The following is a 20,526-nucleotide window of genomic DNA, read 5'->3' on the forward strand; positions in this document are numbered from 1 at the left end:
CTTCGAGATGGCCAGCATTAAAGGCAAGTTGCAAATATCTTGCAAGAAATGTGCTCCTTTTGTTTGCTTTAAGTAGGTACTGTATATTGTGTCTTTTATCTGAGTTAGTACTTAAATTAATTGACCCTGGCTATGATTAATATGTATAACCATGAGGCATAAGACTGATTGAAACATAATATTGGGCATGCAGAGATTTACTGATCCATTGATTTCCCTGGTCAGTTTGCACTATATACTATACTATGGATATATATATACCACTTTCACACCTCAGATCAAAGGAAAGCCAGTGCATATATATTATCACATATCACACTGACTCAAAATGTTAATGAGATATATGCACTGCTACCAGTGCATATATCTCGTTAAGGCAGTGCATACATCTCGTTACACACTGCCTTAACGAGATATACGCACTGCCACCAGTGCATATATCTCGTTAATTTGAAACATTGCATACCTAATAGGTGTGCACACTATATCCAGAAATCATCAGATTTCTTTGATGTTATACTGTTATCCTCTTCTCTTATATAGGGAATCAAGCAAGCTCTGATTGTGGGATTGAATTCTGCCAAACAACCTGTGATTGTGGGATTCAATTTTAATACATTAACAGTAGTTTGTTTTTTACTTTTGTAAATGTAGCAATTAAAGTAACATAATTAACACTAGTCTCTTAAATTGCTTTATTAGCAATAATAAAATCAAACTACTGTTTGATGTATTAAAATTCAACCCCACAATCACAGATTGTTTGGCAAAATTCAATCCCACAATCACAGCTTACTTGGTTCCCTACATAAGAGAAGGGTATAGCAACTAAAGATTTTGCCAATTAGGTGAGTCTATATGCTAAAGTAGAACATATTAGTTATACCATGGGCACTCGTGCTTTGCCTGTATATACGCACTCGCCCTCAGGCCTGCAGCCCTCGGGCTTGTGTGTATATATCAGGCAAAGCACTCTTTCCCATGGTATAACTATTACATATATATAGGTTTTGAATGTTTCCTTAGCATGATCCACGAGCACAAACTCCCAGTGCAATTTGCAATGCCTTTGAAGAATCTAATAGAATAATCCAAGCAAAGTAAATATAACAGTTTGGAAACAAAGCATAGAAAGAAGCACAATTATTTTATGAGCAAAAATAAGCCGCATAAAATGTAGCATCGTTCAAAACCATAATTGTAGAGATGGGCAATATTATACCAAAAGTATCGCTACCACCAATACAATACAAGAAATACCAATAGTTGTTACCAAAAGAGTTAATGCTGATACAGGTAGCTCACATGATCAATTAGTAAGATTTCATTGTAAATGAAAAGTGACTGCCATTTGGAGCATTATTAAATGGCACTTTAATGTTTGATCTAGCTATTTTGAAGCGCTGTTTATAGTTTATACTTATAACCAGCTAAAAACTTGTGTTGTATACTAAGATACCTTCATTTCAGCAGCTTTTGAACCATACTGGTATTGTATCATATTGATAAAATATCGAATATCGGATCAAATCCAAAATCCTAGTATCACTCATCCTTCTATAACTTACCTCCACACATTTAGCTATTAATAAGTGTGATCAATCACATTTAATGGTGGGTTTGGGTTTGTAACAATTTGTATAAGAATTGTGACCCTATAGGTGGTACTATCAACAAAAGGAGGTTCACTTCAAAACAGATTATTATCAATGAATGACAATGTTAAGTAATTTATGGTCTACCTTCGAAATACATAGGACACTGCCAATACACTTAGTTAATAAGACTACATTTACACAATAATGAGCAGCTGGTCTAATTACTACAAGTCAGAGGCAGCTCCAGGGGGTTTCTGAGATTTCCAGAAACCGGTAATGTTCAGATCTAGATATTCTAATAGAGCAGTCAATCACTTTAATGAAGCAGTCACAGTATTCAGAACAGCAGTGTAGCAAGCTATGTAGCTATAAATAAGGATTTTATGTACTTTATCAGTGATATTAATCAATACTTAGCAGGCAGTTATTTTTTTTTTGTTTATTCTTTTGATGTTCACCAAAAATCTAACTATGCACTTGATCAGAAATCAATCACCAAAAATCCTGGAGCCACCTATACAAGTATAAGAAAAAGTTAGGAATTTTAAACTAGAGTAGGGGTCAACTAGAATAAAGTGCACCAACAAAAGTACTGAAATAAGCTTATATTATTGTATTATGACAGCAAATTACTGTAACACAAAAAGAAGTGAATATCCCTACTGTGCTGTGGAAATGCACAGTAGGGATATTCATTTCTTTTTGTGTTACAGTAATTTGCTGTCATAATATAAGCTTGTTTCAGTACTTTTATTGGTGCACTATATTCTAGTTGATCTCTACTCTACTTTAAAATTCCTAAATAGTATACTTGTTCCTGTTCTTTTTATAGAACTGGTGATCAATCTACATAACTAGTTTGTTTCGAAGATGAATTGATGTAGCTATGGGAAGCCATCAATGTGTTATTGAACATAAACTGTAATTTTTCACACAGATTGGTGTACTGATATTCTATAACAATTGATTTAATTGATTGATTTTTAGATCTTATGGTTTACCCTGGCAACACAAATACACACACAAAAAAAACACACACACACATACATCAATCATTAGTTAAATTAGTTTAACAGATCTGTCAGATCCCGCAGTTCTGAGGAGTGAGCATTGAAAATTCTGTATGAGCAGGACATTGCAATTCTGGCAGCTTGATAATCAAACAATGGCTTAATAGCTCTGGATGGTAACTTGCATGCACAAGATAAGTTGGCCAGCATCACAGGTGTAAAGTGTCCTAAACAGCCAATCTCATTTGTAACAAGCTGGGTATACAGGCTAGTACATCAGTGTTCAGGTACGTGCTGATTATAGTTGGCACAGTTCAATTACTGTCGTTTCTTAACACACTGTTTAATTTGCTGTGTAAGTTCTTTGTGCTATCCCACTAGGGACCTGTGAGAAGGCTAAGAATGAGTTGTTTTCCACCCTGTCGTCTGGAACTGTTATTTGAACTCAAACACATGAGACCAATCAGCATGTGCTGTTATACTTTGCTAAGAATGAGTGCTTGTCTGGAACAGTCAGTAGAACTCAAACACATGAAAAACAAACTATTAGCCGGTGTTCATAGAATGAAATGGCTGTTAAGAAATGCAAATAATTACACCGTGCTAACTAATCAGCATGTACCTGTTCTACTTGGCTAAAAACAAGTTCTTATCCAGCACCCATCATTTGGAACAAACAGATGAACTCAAACACATGAGAAACAAACACACCAGCCAGCACAGAACGTCAAGCAGCACATATAGTAGGAAGCCACTAATGCACTATTGCAAATAAATGGACACCTTACGTTTGTCAGTGAAAGAACTGGGTACAAAGGAAAGTCCATGATACATGTATTGTGCATACTGCAGTTGGTGAAAAGGCACATCTCGGGATGAAGCAATGTCGAACAGCGAAGAAATCAAGCCCGTAGTTATATCCATTGTCAAGTTATGCTTGGCTGAAGGCATCAGTTAGCCAGAATAAAATTATGTTAAATAGAATTTTTTTTCAATTTTATAGAAACTTTTGGAAAGGTTTGGGTGATATTTTTGGGCTTAGCTGTGCCTAGGTTGTCATAAAGGGAAATTGATGCAGGTTTCAGTGTGATATATTTTTGGTTGGAAAAGCCAGTTCTGCATGATCCCTACTATACAGCACTATTGTACTGTATGATAATTGTACTATGGAGGTCTTATATAAAAGGTGGTACGTTAGTGAAGTTTCCCAACATGGTAAAATATTCAACCTTAACCCTTAAAGCTGCTTAAAACTTTCAGTAGTAAAAGCCTGCACCATATCCGCTCAAGCCACTACAGTGGCTATTGATATTCCTCAATTGATTATTCATATATGAAAGATCACATGCACGGACCTGCAATTTGGATTTAAAGAATGCTGAAATCATAATAAACTAAATGGTACACAAATGTGATGTTTCTTTGCCATACTACGATGGTTTAAACACAGCAGTGTAACTTACAAAATGTTTTAAAGAGAAGAAATCCTTGAGGATTGAGAACTTTGGATATCCTATATAGTTGTGTGGAAATTTATTTGCTGATTTACAAGTTGATAACAGTCTGCTGTGGCACTATTCAAATAGCATCACTTTCACAATTCGCTCAAGATTAGCTATCTTGATGTTACCTTCATGAGCAGAGCCGTCATTTTATTATGTTGGTTTCATAAACATCTCAATACTCAGGATACACTGTAGCACTTAGTTTACTAAAGTAAAATGAGACAAGAAATTATAGTTTCAACATTTCTGGGATACTTTTATTATTATATTTATTATATTTGTTACTGTGCAGAAATCAAAAAGATTGTTGTGCACAGGTGTGATCATAATGAATGTTCAGGTTAGTACAAAACTCATCTAAGGTAGGGGAGTGAATTACAAAGGGGGGGAGTGTGTTCCAGAGTCTGATTGTAGAAGGGAAAAAGGAAAATTTATAAGAATCAATCATAGTGTCAAGCTGTTTATAATAACCTTCCCTTGATGGACGATGATTAGGTATTAGATCATTTGTGGGTATACTTAGATTGCCATTAATTATCTTATACATTGTAGTTATCTTAGACTTGTTTCTTCTTTCTTCGAGGGTAGGTAATTTTAATGATGACATCATTCTTGTTACACTACTAAATCCAGAAAAATCATTGTAGCAAAATCTAGCTGCTCTCCTTTGGATGGACTCAAGTTGGTTTATGTTGGTGTGGGTGTGGGGGGCCCAGACAGAGGATGCATATTCAACAATGGGACGGACCATCATCTTATAGCAATTGCTCTTAACAGAAACAGGGCATTGGTGAAGGTTACGGCGCAAGAATCCATTAACCTGGTTTGCTTTGCTAGTGACTCTTTGAATGTGTTCATTCCATGATAGTTGCTGGTCAATGGTGACCCCGAGATATTTCGTGTGAGGAACCTCAGAGATGATAGAATTCTCCAGATGATAGCTATGAATGATGGGATTTCTTTTATTGGTAATTCTCAAGTGTTCGCATTTCTTAACGTTAAATTCCATCCGCCAAGTATGAGCCCATTCAATGAGTTTGTCAAGATCCTGTTGTAGGGCTATACAATCTGATTCGGAATGTATGTAGGAGTACAGTAGGACATCATCTGCATACAGTTTAATCTTACTATTGACACAAGCAGGGAGATCATTTATGTGCAGTAAAAACAGAAGTGGTGCGAGTACAGTACCTTGGGGTACACCAGAGAGAACTTGTTTAGAGTAGCTGTTTTTCCCTTCTAGCACTACATACTGGGATCTGCAAGCTAAGAAGGACTTAATCCACAATAGGATAGATCCATCAATCCCATAATGTTGAAGCTTGAGGTAGAGTCGGGAATGTGGAACCTTATCAAAGGCCTTACTGAAGTCAAGTAGGAGTACATCACACTGGCCCTTATGATTCAAACACTTGGCAAAGTCATTAACCGTGGAAATTAATTGTGTTTCACAGCTCCTTTTGTGACAGAAACCGTGTTGTTCATCACATAAAATGTTAAAAGATGATAGATGATTAGACACACTTGAATATACTATATGCTCTAATATTTTACAGCAGATACACATAAGGGACACAGGTCTATAGTTGCGTGGGTCTGACTTACTACCTTTCTTATAAATAGGAACTACCTTCGCAGTTTTCCAGATACTTGGTAGTGCACCTTGATCTAAAGAAGCCTGGAAGATCAATGATAAGGCTGGGGAGATTTCATATGCCACTTCTTTAAGAAAATGGGCAGGAAGGTTGTCAGGCCCAGATGCCTTATGTTGTTGGATGTTGGATAGTAGTTGGTATATGCCATCCACATGTATCTGAATTGGTGGTATGCTAGGTGTTGGATCAGTACTTAGCGTAGGAAAGTGACTGACATCTTCATTGGTGAAAACAGAGGAGAAATAATCTGCTAAGAGGTTTGCTTTGTCTGTAACATCCACAAATGTTTCACCCTGATGTTTGAGGGTGCCCACTCCAACAGAATCTTGTCTTTTATTCTTAATGAAAGACCACAGACGTTTAGTAATTGTGTTCTTATTAGGATCAACAAGGTTGGATACATATCTATTAAAAGCTGTACGATATTCGTGCTGGGACTGTCTTTTAAGATCGTAATACTTAGACCAGTCTGTTGATAGGTTAGAACATCTAGCTTGATTGTATGCACGCTGCTTTCTGCGTGTCAGTCTCTTAATGTAATTATTGATCCAAGGGTGCTTACATTTGGAAGAAATTAGTTTGGTTGGGACTGAATCCATACAGGTATTACAAATGGACAGAAATTCATTCCATAAAACATCAACAGAAGTTGAACTTGAGTGGTTATTGAGAAAGTCCTCACAGAGTGTTTGAATGTTGCTTCGGATAATGTTAAAGTCAGCTTGGGCCCACAGATAGATTATTCTTTTAGATGGGGAGGAGAGGTTTGCTATAACAGATGAGACAACAAGATTTTGAAGTGGTTAACACCATAACAATGTGGTTCTAATGAAAATATGAAATCATACTTATCTGGAATATACTTTATGTGGTCATGAAATATACCATATTGCTATAATGAGCTGTTCTTATCATAGAGGTGCTCTTTGTACATGTATGAAGGTGAGTACTAGTACAGCTGTTCCTATTCTAAAGTTTTGCCCAATTTCAGCATTTCAATTTTTCAACTTGGGTGATAAAAATGCAGTGTCTATTGGTGAATAAGTGAGAGTTATGATTACCAATATACACCACAAACCAAATGGGTAAACAATATTGCTTAGGCTCCATCCTTGTTCTTTGATAGCTAAGATATTATATCTGACCAAACTTCATTATGGTCATGCATGCAGGCTATTATGAAATTCTCTGATTGGCTGTTATATGTACATGTGTCCATATACGATAAGTGCATAAATTGTCAGTGACATCTCCATTTTATGGATAAAATGCCAAGTATGTAGTGATTATACATTATACTAGTGTGAACCATAGTACTTACATTATCTCTAGCTGATATGTTAGCCCCACTACTTAGTAGAGTGCCGACCACCTCCACTTGTCCTCTAGCACTGGCTACATGTAGGGCAGTTGATCCACCCTATATAATGATAACAATCACATCATGCCATAATATACTCTATATGTATAAGGATTTTTAGTAGGGACAATGTACAGTAGTACTGCAATAAAAAGTACTGCATTGGAGTATCAAACAGTACGGTAGTACTGTCTAAGTAGGGATCTCCCAAAAGTAACGTGCACCACCATTATTGCCACTTTAAAAAAGAAACGTCACAAACTTCATCTTTGCAGAATAGTGTTAGTCCATCTAACATGAAATACAGCATCGAAAACAAGAAAACACTTACTGGTGACCGGACAAAGATTTTATTTTTAAATTTCCAAAACTCGAAATTTAGTCTGCCTCACTGCCTGCCCCACTGCCTGCCCCACTGCCTGCCTGACCACATTTGCAAGCCTGGAGGCAAAAAAAAACAGCGCATGACCACCATTTTACACCACAATAACAAATTGACCAGTGGGATGTGCCTTTTGGGGTTACAATGAGTGTAGGCTCTCTGCACCTTATCTTTCCTTTTATCTTCAATCAGGCTGCTTGTCTTCTTCTTCATCCAACGAAACCATATCAAGGCATTAATTTTCTGTATCAACATGTTCTTTCAGCAGCATATTTAAACACCACAGAATTATTTCAGAGCTGGATTTCAGAAGGATTTTAGTCCTGGCACTACTATAAGAGGTAAACTAACTACAACTTCGCAATAAGGATCTCATTTGCAATAGGTCCAAGACCACACCCATCAAATAATAATAATCTAGGTGGACTAATAATGGTAGAGTATAGAGACCATGCACATCTCTTAACAATCTAGTTATTTGCTTAACAGTAGAGAAGATGACCTTATTGGTCTAGCTTGTTGCACACCCCTTAGCTGACTCAGGATATACTCTAATACAACAGTCATGTGTGATATTCTAACAGAATAGTCACAAGTTACACTGTAGCTAGCTGTGCTACAACAAAAAACTAAACAAACTAGTATTTTAATTTAAAAATGAAGTAGGGATCTATGCAATAAAAAGTAGTGAAACAAGAGATGAATGATGGTATTACAGCATAGCTCAGTGGGAAAGTCCCTACTTTGGCCCATTAGCTATAACAATTATTTTGTTCAATGCTAAAGCAGAGACTTCATGAAATGAATGTCCCTACTGTGCATTTTGATTACATAGCACAGTAGGGATATTCACTTCATATTGTTTTACAGTATCTGGACATTATGTAACTGGTATTTTAAAAATTGTTAATTTAAAAATGAAGTAGGGATCTATGCAATAAAAGTAGTGAAAATAACAGCTGAATGATGGTATTACAGCATAGCTTGGTGGGTTGTTCTACAGTATCTGGACATTACATAATACTCCGATGCAGCTTGTGCTAAACATGATAATCATCAATAGTATGGTAACACTTATGGGAACAAGTCAACTCACTACACATTGTATCAACTCACCAGCCAGTTCTTCCCATTCACATCAACGCCATTCTGTAGGTGTTGTTGCACATCACTGAGTCTGCCATCTCTAGCAGCATTACATAATCCCTTAATGCTATACTACAGTGTACATATAATGGAACAAATAACGTTAACATGTCATGTATTATACAGCTACACTACTGGACACAACACATAACATGGTGTGAGTTAGAGGTGTAATTTTTATAACAAGTGGATGACTACCCCACACATAATGAGAGAGGATAAATAACATGTTGAATACAGTTATTCAAACAGAAAGTAAACACATCCAGGAAACATTTTTGTGTTTATGACCGGATCTGCAAAAAGGGGGTCTTGTAGCCTTCCAATTGCATGTACTCGGCAATCCATAACTTAACCTGTGTGTATGGTACCAGCCTGCAATTTGGTCACCTTATACTCCTAACATAGCACTATTCCTGGATGTAATTTTAAGACAATGGATTAAACACACGATGAGTTATGGCTTGTCAAACATGGATGGAAAGGTTATACATTTTTGCAGATCTGGTTAGATGTTGTGATTTTATTTACAATCATGAATGTTTTACTGTTAACCTTCATAAAATGTATCAACCACAAAAGTTTCAAATCATGTCATATTATCACTTATAGGATCTGACATAAATGTTCACTGAAAAAACCAGGTAGTGAGTGTTTATCCCATGGTCACCAAAATAATTTACAAAATTTAGACGTGGTAGAGATTAATAATACTAAAGTTATGGGATAACGAGCAACTGGCAATTTTTATTACATAATTAAGGCGGGTTTGGTGCTATCATGTTGTATATCTTGTGCTCCAATATTCGTACTCAGTTAAAGGCAACAGTAAGAATTTTCAGCATATTAATGGTACTATAGAATTACACAGCATAAAACTGAACTTTACTAAACTTTTTTAATAATATGATCAAGAGACTTGTAGAAGAAAAGTGTCAATGTCTATTTGTGACAATTATTGCAAAAACAGGAGATGTGAGCACACATTATATTTAACACAACAGTCAGCGTTGGTTAGAGTTTTACACTCTGTAACTTGTATTGTAGGGCTTGGGTAAGAGTTGCAAGATGGCATACATATAAAGGTATGAGTCATGAAAGTTTGGAAAAAGATAAACCCATGCCTTGTTTTTGAGGGCTGTTCTTTTGCTTTGACCCATTTTTCTCCAAAGAAGAGAAATACCAAAGTACAGAATGGTTATTATTGAAGTTCCACCTTTTGGTTTAAAAATATATAACACTGAACACTGACTGTGAGCATAGTGTGCATACAAGAATAATAGTATATACAAGAGACAACACACTTAGCAACTGGTACACCTCATGCACATCTAAGTACATCATGCATAGCTTTAATTTCAGTGTCACTAGTAGTAAATTTCTTTACTAAAAATCAGGACTGTTGTAAATAAAAAAATAAGGGACTCATTACTAGAAACCATCATAGCAGTTTGTAAAATTATGGATCTTATTGTATGAACACAAATTCAAGTATTAACCTTCTATATAATACATCAAATCTGAACATAACCCTAGAAGAACATCTAGCCTACCGTACATCTACAAAATATTGTACTAGCCATATTGGGAGGAACCCACACAGTAGCTAGTGTTGTGAACCGGTATGGAAAAACCAGTTATTAACCGATTTTTTCTAGGTCAAGCCAATTATTGGCTAAGAAACCTTTAAACTGGTTTTGCCCACCTACCATAAATTATCCCTGCTGACAAGTGTTAACATCATAATATAACCTCAAAACAGTGTTGGGAAAGCTACTTTGTCAATGTAATATATTACATATTACTCTTTACTTTTGGGCAATGTAATAAGTTACAGTTACATATTACTCCAAATGAAAAGTAACTTAATATATTACATTAAGTTACTTTTGATCTGACCATCATATACCTTTCTACACCCAGCCGCTTGCATGTTAGTTACTGAGCTAGCTAGCGTATAGTAAACACTCCTGTAAATATAGCTACTAGCTTCTTGCACCTGTGTAGAGATGTTCATTATTACTTCAGCCATACCTAAACATTGCTGGCAAATCACGTGACCAGTTGTCAGTGGTGCGAACTAATATGGATAATTTTATTATAGGGGATTGGGACAGTAGTTTATTGCAGCTACTAAGCTGTTGAGTAATACTAATTGGTTAGTAATGGAACTGGTAATGTGTTATGAATATCGTTACACATTGCTAACGAACTGTAATAATAGCGCGTTACGTAATAACACGTTACTTTCATTACTAATATAACGGACAATGGGTTCCTTGAAAGTAACTTACATTATATTACTAGACTATGAATAGTAGCATGTTATATTATTTGAAATCACAAAATGTAATAACTATTACGTAACGTGTTACTTTTGTAACTCGTTATTCCCAACACTGCTCAAAGTATGTAATTGTAATAACTGTTATTGTAAGGCATGGTCACTTTGGGACCACCCTAAGGCTTCCAACAGGCATGTTGAGTACCATAATGTCTGCTAATTTACAATCAGACAATAACTGGTCAATATCCAATTATTCACCTTCCAATAGCTGGTTTTAGTAAACTCTGCAGGTTCACAGCACTACGACACAGACTGTAAGTTCCTGGAATAAGAATGCATTATGGCTGCAGATCATTACAATATCAACCCTCGCATTATCATGCACAGAGTATTAATATCTGCATGCTTGCTGCATTGTATGATGGTGCTAGTCTCATGCCCAGACCACTATTTTCCACTTTGTATTTAGGTAGTCTAACTCCAATAGCCTAAATTCCAAGATTCTGAGAAACATTGTAAACATGCCACGTACAATGCAAAATGTATGTTTTCATGTTTCGTGCATCTGTCGCAGTAATCACTCAGTAGCTGCAGCAGGTACAAGGGACAAGAAAGAATCTTGTTTGCAGTTTGTTTTCATCCTTTCAAAATTATCCCCAGAATCTGTTGATTCAGAATGAAATGGTTATTGGAGTTACACCAGACCCTACACTGTATTTTCCCCCACCCAAATACTAAAGGGAAAGTAGCAGTCTGGGAACAACACTATGATACTGCAGCTGTCAGACAATTTATTATCCTTGCTATTATAGTGGTAGTAGTTTTTGTTCTGCTGTCATTGTATACTTTGTATGCTTTCTTGGCTGATGCTGTTTTCCTCAACTAATAAACATAAAACAAACTAAAAAAATATATACATTCAGTCAGATCAACACTGATGTTACATTATAAAGAATCAGTAGCTTAGAGCTCGAAATGAGGGTATACGGGGGTACATGAAGTATACCTTGTTAACTATTTTTTAAAAGAAATAGTATACCTTGTTAACTACTTCACAAGTTGTAGCAGTTTAAAATATAATACAAAACTCATGAAACAGATTTTCTGTATTTAATATCATAGGTGAAAAAGTGAGAGCTATCTCAAAACTATCTCAACAGTGTATGTAAGAATATAGGAAATCAATTACTCTAATCGAACAGTCATACAGACATTCTAATAGAATAGTCAAGTAAAGTACATGTATACTTTATACTCTTATAGAACAGTCAAGATAGTCTGTTGTCATAATCTGCTAACCTTCAACACCCAAGAGCTAGAAGTGAGAATGCTAGTTGTGGCCAAAATACTGGCTTTGGGCATAGGGAATATTATAATTATATTATTAATTTTGCTTTGGGCTTATACTATGCTGAGACAAACACCATACGTATGTACTTAATATTCCAAACTGATGCAGACTTAAACTCTGAAGCAGTGTTTATTCCAGGATTTCTCCTTTGTGGGGGAATCAGGAATTTGGGGAGTGTTCAGATGAAAGTTCCCAATCATATAAAAGTTGCAAAAGTAGTTATCGAGGCTGTCTTATGCCACAGTGTTGATTTTTGTAATTAGCATTAGGCTTTCTGAAATTACTTGAAATCCAAACGTCGTTCTGCTGGTTATGCGTGTTATGTTTGAAAGCAGGTAATTTTTAACACTAGCTACACTTTCTGAGATTGAATTTATGGACAAATATGAGAGTTGAGTGTAGTATTCTTAATTTAAGATACTGCATGGATATTTACTTGGGCTCTTGGATATTGTATAGCCGGCCAGCACTATGTTATTTTTGATAGTTGTATACATGTATATAGCCAGAGAATATTTAAAAAAATTACAGTAGACCATCTGAGACTCAATTTGAGAGCATTTTTAAGGTTCTGTATGCAGTTTTTAACCTGAGTGAGAAGTTGATGTTTAAGTACAGGTTGAATGCAGAACAAAATCTCAGATCCCAGTTGTAGTACTCCTCTGACGCATGCCTAGACTGGGGGATCAAGTCACCATCCCTTTTTCTACATTCTCCATGTTTCAGCTACACATGATGTATCTGATAGTTTTGTGTGCATGTCATTTCAATGTAGCTACAGTGCAGTTGTCACTCACAATTTTAGGGTGGAGGGAGGTGGGAGTTTGAGATTTTAGGAGAAGTCTCCCGCGCGCCCCTCCAACAAACACTGCTCTGAAGTGGCTAAAATTACAACCCTGAAGTGTTAGCCTGAAGTGTTAGCTAACTTCTTCCCCAGACCCCCACCCCTATCTTCTACCGAGAAATTAGTATACGTACCTTCATGTTATTTTTACAATAGAATCAGTTTTAATATACGTACATTATTATGTCATAAATATATACTAGAATCCTGAAGCATTCAGCTAACCTTCCGCCGTGCCATTAAGCCGGAGTTTTTCTTTTAACTAACAAAGTGACAATAGGGATCGAGGGCTGGAAGGGATAGTTTCTTCGAGTAGTGGGTAGTCAGGTGCGCCACACTAATGAAATTAATCCTCGAGTTATTGTTCAGCACTTGAGTACACACCCACTCCAGTCACGTGAGCAGACTAGAGGTGGTGATCGTTTGTGTGGCCATAGATAGCTAGTAGCTACTGTACGTGCAGTCAGCTACGAGGTCTAGTATGGTGTGCATGTGTCATTGCATGCACCTACCCGTTTGGCTACTAAACGCTGTGCCCCACCTCCTGTAGCCAGCCTTACCGACCGGGATTGGAAACCGGAGAAAAATCCAATGCAAAAAGCGCCGGCGAGTCGTCATCAATACCTTACCTTTGATCAGTACGGATTCATCTGATCGAGGAAGAACGAAAAGAAAAGGCAGATAAGCCTTCTAGGGGCGTACATGAAAAGGATTTCTCATTATGGTAAGGACAACAATTGTGATTCCTTGTTTAGCGTCCTAGTCAGCCATGCAGACGGGCGGCTATTATTTATTATATTGTTAATAATTAAGGATAGGTCTAGCTATATATTAAAGGGAGCCCGTTAACTCCTAATTGCCTTTTCCGTGGCTCTCAGATTAGGAGAGCTACATGTAGATTGAAGGTTAGTGTGATTTGAAAGATTTTACTAGGGTTCAACAAGATAATAGGGCCACCCAATTTTTGATTCAGAAGGTTGCCATTGATGTCCAACGTGGCAATGCTGTTTCTATGATTGCAACAATACCATCATCCCAGGACTGGGCAGAGTTTGCCTCTCTGCCCACTGTTTAAGTGTTTATTATTGTATCTTTTTACTCTTAAAAAATGACAACAATACCATCATCCCAGGACTGGGCAGAGTTTGCCTCTCTACCCACTGTTTAAGTGTTTATTATTGTATATATCTTTTTACTTTAAAAAAAATAAAAAATAAAATAAAAAACTCTAGAAGGTTAGATTCGAACTGTTGCAGATCCCTCATGTTTCCTGCTCAGCCAGAAAGGCCGCATTTGTCATGCTCGTGGTGAAACTAGCTTGACTCTTCCATCAACTTCAACAGTGTGAATTTTCCGAATGTTTCACATATATTGTGTTCATTAATGTAGCTATATATCTCCAGTTTCACCAAGAGACCCACTGCTAGTATTCAGAGCCATGCACTAAATAGCTAACATAACATCTGAAGCTCACATCAGAGTTCACGTATCGAATATTAGCTACACCATGACACTAGTCTTCATCCCAATGACATGACCACATAACTCCCTGTCAGCAGTAATATTTTTAATTTGCATGTGGCTTTAATATTGCCATGCTGGCGGGTGGCAGGAAACAAAGAATCTACAATTGGTGGCCTAAGAGTTATACTGAAATGATCGTCTTTAATTTCAAGAGCGAGCCTTGTAGAATGTGTTTTGTGCAAAAATGATTACTTCAGTTTTGACAAGGACACACAGTTTGGCCAAACCAACTTCAGGAGAAACCAGCTAGGCGCCCCTAGTTTAAAATTTTCGTGTGAACAGTGTTTTGTCAAACTCTTGAAATATAATTTTGATCACATTGTGGTAGCTATGGTATATCCAAAGAGATGACGTAGAAAATCATTCACATCTTTCAAATTATCATGATTGTGGAAATTCAGTTTACTGCATGCGGTGGAGCCATTTGACCACTTCCACAGTTGGAGTCTACAATATTATTATGTTCTATACTGTATGTGTATTTCGTACCATACGTGTATGGTACATACCGTATGGGTATAGCGAGGGGACTGCCATGCACCGGATCTAGCCTTAATCTGCTAAAATCCCAGAAAAATCTTGTAAAATCCTTTTAATCTCAACAATCTTTTAAATCCTAAAATCCCAAACTTTTGAGTCTTCAAATCTTATGCTAAATCATAAAATCTCCGAGTCCCTTGTTTAACCCAATAAAAATCCCAAAATCTCAAGATAATAATCTGTAAAACTTTGAAGTACTCTCCATAAATTTGTTTCAGCAGTATAAAGCTGTAAAGTGGTGAAAATAGTTTGTTCAGTTTCAGGTTCTTCTCGGGCTAGTGTTTGCTCTACTACTATTTATTGTAACTGGAGGATTGCATCATAATAATAATATTGGTCTACCACTGATACTGGGCTGTATCAGGCCGCCCATCCAGTTGAGTGACTGAAGTCTCACCACCTCTAGTCAAGACCGAGGTCAAGATCCTTTATTTGTCATCTTGCACATTGGTTCAACTTTCAAGTTGGTGAGTCAAGCACAATATAAAGCATGCATTCTAGCAATATGCCATTTCAGCAGTAGGTCTAGCTAAGTCAAAATTGTTGTGTTACTATAGCCATCAGGTAGAATTAAGATGTTGCACTTTTATGCAATAATCATTCAAAAGTCATAATATAATCAACTTCATTTCCAAGTTTATTTTCTTAGTGCAACTTAGCACCCTCCAGGGCAGGTCAACCCTCCAGCACCTAATAATGTTTTGGACTATATATATTTATAATAACTTAGACAAGCAAGTTATATTTAGATATAAATATTAAAAAAAAGTTAGACAGCATTCCCCATAATGTGTTGCTTGACAAGCTATAGCCTTTACTATTATGGTATAATTATACTCAAGGAAAATTGTGAATAGTTTGCAAAAAGCTGCCTTTCTCACACAAAAGTTGACCCACTTTTTAAACTTTGAAGCTTTATAACCTTTTATCATTGCATAAAATTGTCTGAAAGTTTTCATCACAGAAGCTACGGTATCTGACTGCATTTTGATACAAAGAGCAACTTGATCAGTATAAGGAGTCAACTGTTATAATGCTTTGTTTTCTGGCATGTACATATAAGGATACCTTTTGCAAATTTGGTCACAATTATGGAAGTGGTATAAGAGTTACTTTGCTTGGAGATGAAATTTGAGTTAAATCAGTCAAAAAACTAGGGAAGCTCCATATAACTGTTCACTTAGGATGTTGATTAACATATTTCGGCAATTTTAGTGTATATTGTCAATTCTACTATAATGGTAAAGATTAGATGAACAGCTACATGGTTAAATGTACATTGTTACACTGGCCATTATCACATTTGTGTAAATGCTGTTACATCTCACAATCATGTAGAACATAAGTTTTATTTATTATTATAATACAATAATAAAACTCCATAAGGTCAGGTATGTTTAAAGTATTAAGATGCAGTATTATGTAACAATTATCATGAATATGTGTCATAGCATAGATAGTGTATTCTACGTACCCTACGTATGTATATAGAATATACTATCTATGGTCATAGATAGATTAATGTGTGCTAAGGTTGTCGGTAGAGGGGGTTCGGATGGTTTGGATGAACCCCCTTCAGAGGTAGAAATTTTTAAAATGAAAAAATCACACCAAACTCACAACCTTGGAGCTCTCTGGTAGCTACTTGCGCACTGGTACGGCTCTGTGCTAGTCTTATTGGGCACATCCTATATTCATCAGGTAATGCATCTCGTGATTAACCTCGCACGTGATGGAGATGTATAATGGAAATGGCAGAAGACTGTTGCACAGCAGTACCGTTGTAATAAATTTTGATAGATCATATTACTATAGTAAGGTATATATTATCTATGATTAGCCATAAATGTTTGTAACCAATGTGTTTTAAAATTTTTGCATAATGACATATATTCACAATAAATAGGGCTGTTGCTATTGCTCCGGCAGTCACTTGAATAAAAATAAAACTTAGACAAAAAAGGATCATTGAATGAAAAAATACAAAATAATTATTTGATCGGGAATTGAACCTGGGACCTCCAGTGCTTGAGCCCAAAGTCTTACCCATTGTGCTACGTGGCTTCCAGCTACCCTCTTCCCTTAGCTTCTACCTTATAATTATGTCTCCGAGTTGAGTAACTTCTATATATTGAAGACAAAGGTGAAGAAGAAACCACGTCAAAGCTGAACCTGACCCTAACCTAACGTTAATACTACTTTTCGCATCCCCTAAAGTTGAATGCTCGGGGCAACCTACTAGATGCGTCCCCTAAAGTTGAATGCTCAGGGAAGCCTACTAGATGCGTCTCCTAAAGTTGAATACTTGGGGCAGCCTACTAGATGCCCTAAAGTTGAATACTCAGGATATAGCATACAACTAGTGTGCTTGATAGTGAGAGAAATCTACTGGACTGCCGGAACAATAGCAAAACATTTAAGCTTATTAAACAAGTGAATTTCTAAAAGTTGATAAAGTTTACAATTTCTTCAGGGAGGTCCAAAGTCTGATGACAGATGGAAAGGAGTACAGATATGTGTCTGTTCTAGCTTCCAGCTAAATATGTGACCAAATTTGACAAAACAAGGCTTCCACGTACATCCAATTTTCTGACTTTAACCAGCTGTAAGTTGACTACTCAGCAAGCTATTGGTCTAAAATTTTCACAAAGTCCTTCCATAGCATAGTACAAAACTAGTTCAAAATTTGAAACTAATGGCATACTCCTACATTGAGTTATGGTACTTCAAAGACATAAAAGTGGATGTGTGTGGAAGCCTTGTTTTGTCAAATTCGGTCACATATATCTCTTAGTGTGACCCTAGGTGGTTGTAGATGATGGTCATGTGGTACCGAGAGATTACTGATGATCTAGTAAAACATGTTTAACTTGGCTTGGTTTATTCTAAGCTCTAAAATTGGCCAGTTCAGTTGGTTTAACATTGTCGTGACACTAGCTGTTCTGTTAAAGTTGTTATGCACAAATCTCACAGAGCGACATTGGACCATTTCAATTTTGTTTATATCTCCAACTTGATGGGGAGACCAATACTGAAAAATGGTGTAAGTTAAACAGCAGAAGTTAATATATCTGAGCTAAGGCAACTGTATGCTGCTGATAATGTATTTACCACACAGATGCAAACTATGTGTTCTAAGTACAGTAGCTATCATAATTTAGTGACAAATGCATTATTATATTATTAAACTTTACACTGAGATCGCAGTATACATTTATGGTAAGGATGTACAGAGTAACACTTATTTGAAATAGCAATGGACACGCTACTGGTCACAGTATAATATTATTATTCTACATTAGCTATGTTATAGTGTGCTTGTTTAAATGACTCCTGTTTTCAGTTCACATGGATTAGCAAATCAACTTTACCCCTGTAGACATTTACACATATGGGTTTGGAGGTGGTTTAGTTAAAGCTACAGTGCTACTGACTCAGGATTAAATTAAATTTAAAAGGAAGTTTAGTCTGCCACTGACATTATCTCAGCACAGAGGACTAAAAATGCAAAATAAATACAAACCATCAATAGATAACAGGATGGGCAAAACGTAACACAATCTGGTAGATACGATGGTCCACTTGTGACATGTCACCAGTCAGTGCCCACTGGATCATGTAATCTAAGGCTCCAGTCATTGTCTGTAGTCTAACTGCTGTAGTGTTACAGTCAGCAGGTAGACTATCACACACACGATCCTTATAGCTCTCTAGTATATCATAACCTGGGGGCGGAGAATTACAGAGTTGGGGGTAACTAGTTGCTTTTGTAACTAAGTTACAAAATAGAACAATTGCCTGAAAAGTAACTGAATTACTGTAGTAATTACAGTACTTACAGTAGCAATAATAGATAGTGACCATACTTTAACAACCATAACTCTCCCTCTCTCTAAATTTAGCATCAGACGTATTACAGCCACATTAAGTAGACACATTCTGTGTACTGTACTTCATAATTCAGCTTAAGTATAACAGACAGAACAATTATTATATAGTTGACACTGAACTGAAATAATTACAGAATAATATTTTTAGGAAGTGCACATACATATATAGTTCTCTCTAACTTTCCCTTGCTGAGGTATACGTTTTTTATTATAATAATCACAAAATCATGTTCAAAAGTTTAAAAAAAAAACAAGCATGTGCAAGTGACTATAGTAACATTACTGTATGAATAAAAATCTAATCATATAAAGTAACTGGTAATGTAACAAGTTATGTAACAGTAACTAAGTTACATGGGATAAAATTAGTGAGCAACTATTAACTATGTAGTTATATAACCTTTTTTAAAGTAACTACCTCAACAACTTTGTATACTAGTATGCATATGTATAGGTATAGTGAATAATAGCAATAATTCAGCCTCGTGACCAGGTCTGCAAAAGCAGACACGATGACACTCTTTATTGTTCAATATGTACAGTCTACATAGTAAAGTTTATGCTCTGGTACAGTCTTGTATGCCAATAACTTTCTGAGTTACAGTCTACAAAGTAGCAACAAACAGATCAATTTGTAGAGCGAGTATAAAGAAATAAATTACAGGCACATACTGAAACAGTTGTAATGTACAAATACAATGCTATACAGAATGGAGACTTGCATCATCTTGCTTGCCATGAAGAGGGGAATCCATTGGTGGGTAAATTTTCCTCTGTATCATTTTTCTTCATTACATACAAAGACAAAATCGTTGAAGAAAGATCAAACACTTTGAGGTGATGTAAACGAATGGCCATAACTTGGGCTCCTGCACTAAAACAAAGATTTTAAAACTCCTCTTTTGATTAGGCAAATAAGATGATATCCAGGTTTTTGCTGTTGAACTCTTTCTTCACAAAGAACAAAGCATTTTAAAAATTTACAGATTTTAAAAATAATATGCAAGTATATTATTTTATCCATCGTAATCAATGCTTTATTTGGTAAAATTTAGGCTTGAACCATTGTGTTGGATTGTTGCAGATCCTGTCACAAATTATTGATTTATGAAGCAGATATACTGTAAATGCATGAGTACTTGAGTAATGTTAGTTTATAACTATACGACTTATCTTCTGTCATCTAGACAGATGGAATTATGTGGCTAACAAGTAGCCTAGTTACTTACGTGCACACAGACTGACACTATAATTGGATCCACTTGACAGTTCATAATGAAATGTGTACATATACATACACATTTACCAGGCATGTAAAAAGCTTCTCAGATATGATATCAGTAATCACACTGTGAGCTGACTTCTTCTGTGGGTGACTAGGGTTACTTCCGAGTTCTACAGCATAACCAATACAATAATTATTTTTGAAAAATA

At 36.1% G+C, this 20,526-nt stretch overlaps 1 protein-coding gene across 1 annotated transcript in view; it reads right to left on the reverse strand.

Annotated features, from left to right (window-relative positions):
• LOC136253805 (probable serine/threonine-protein kinase DDB_G0271682) overlaps positions 1-13,490 on the reverse strand; it is a 32,553-nt gene extending 19,063 nt beyond the window's left edge. Inside the window, exons 1-3 of the mRNA XM_066046463.1 lie at positions 13,364-13,490; positions 8,627-8,728; positions 7,090-7,188 (exon numbers count right to left, since the gene is read on the reverse strand). Coding sequence (XP_065902535.1) covers positions 7,090-7,188; positions 8,627-8,728; positions 13,364-13,378 — 216 coding nt within the window. The 5' untranslated portion in view covers positions 13,379-13,490. The remainder of the gene's footprint in view (positions 1-7,089; positions 7,189-8,626; positions 8,729-13,363) is intronic.
• Between the last annotated feature and the right edge of the window lie 7,036 nt (positions 13,491-20,526).

This window comes from Dysidea avara, chromosome 4, assembly GCF_963678975.1.
Source record: "Dysidea avara chromosome 4, odDysAvar1.4, whole genome shotgun sequence".
Taxonomy (NCBI): domain Eukaryota; kingdom Metazoa; phylum Porifera; class Demospongiae; order Dictyoceratida; family Dysideidae; genus Dysidea; species Dysidea avara.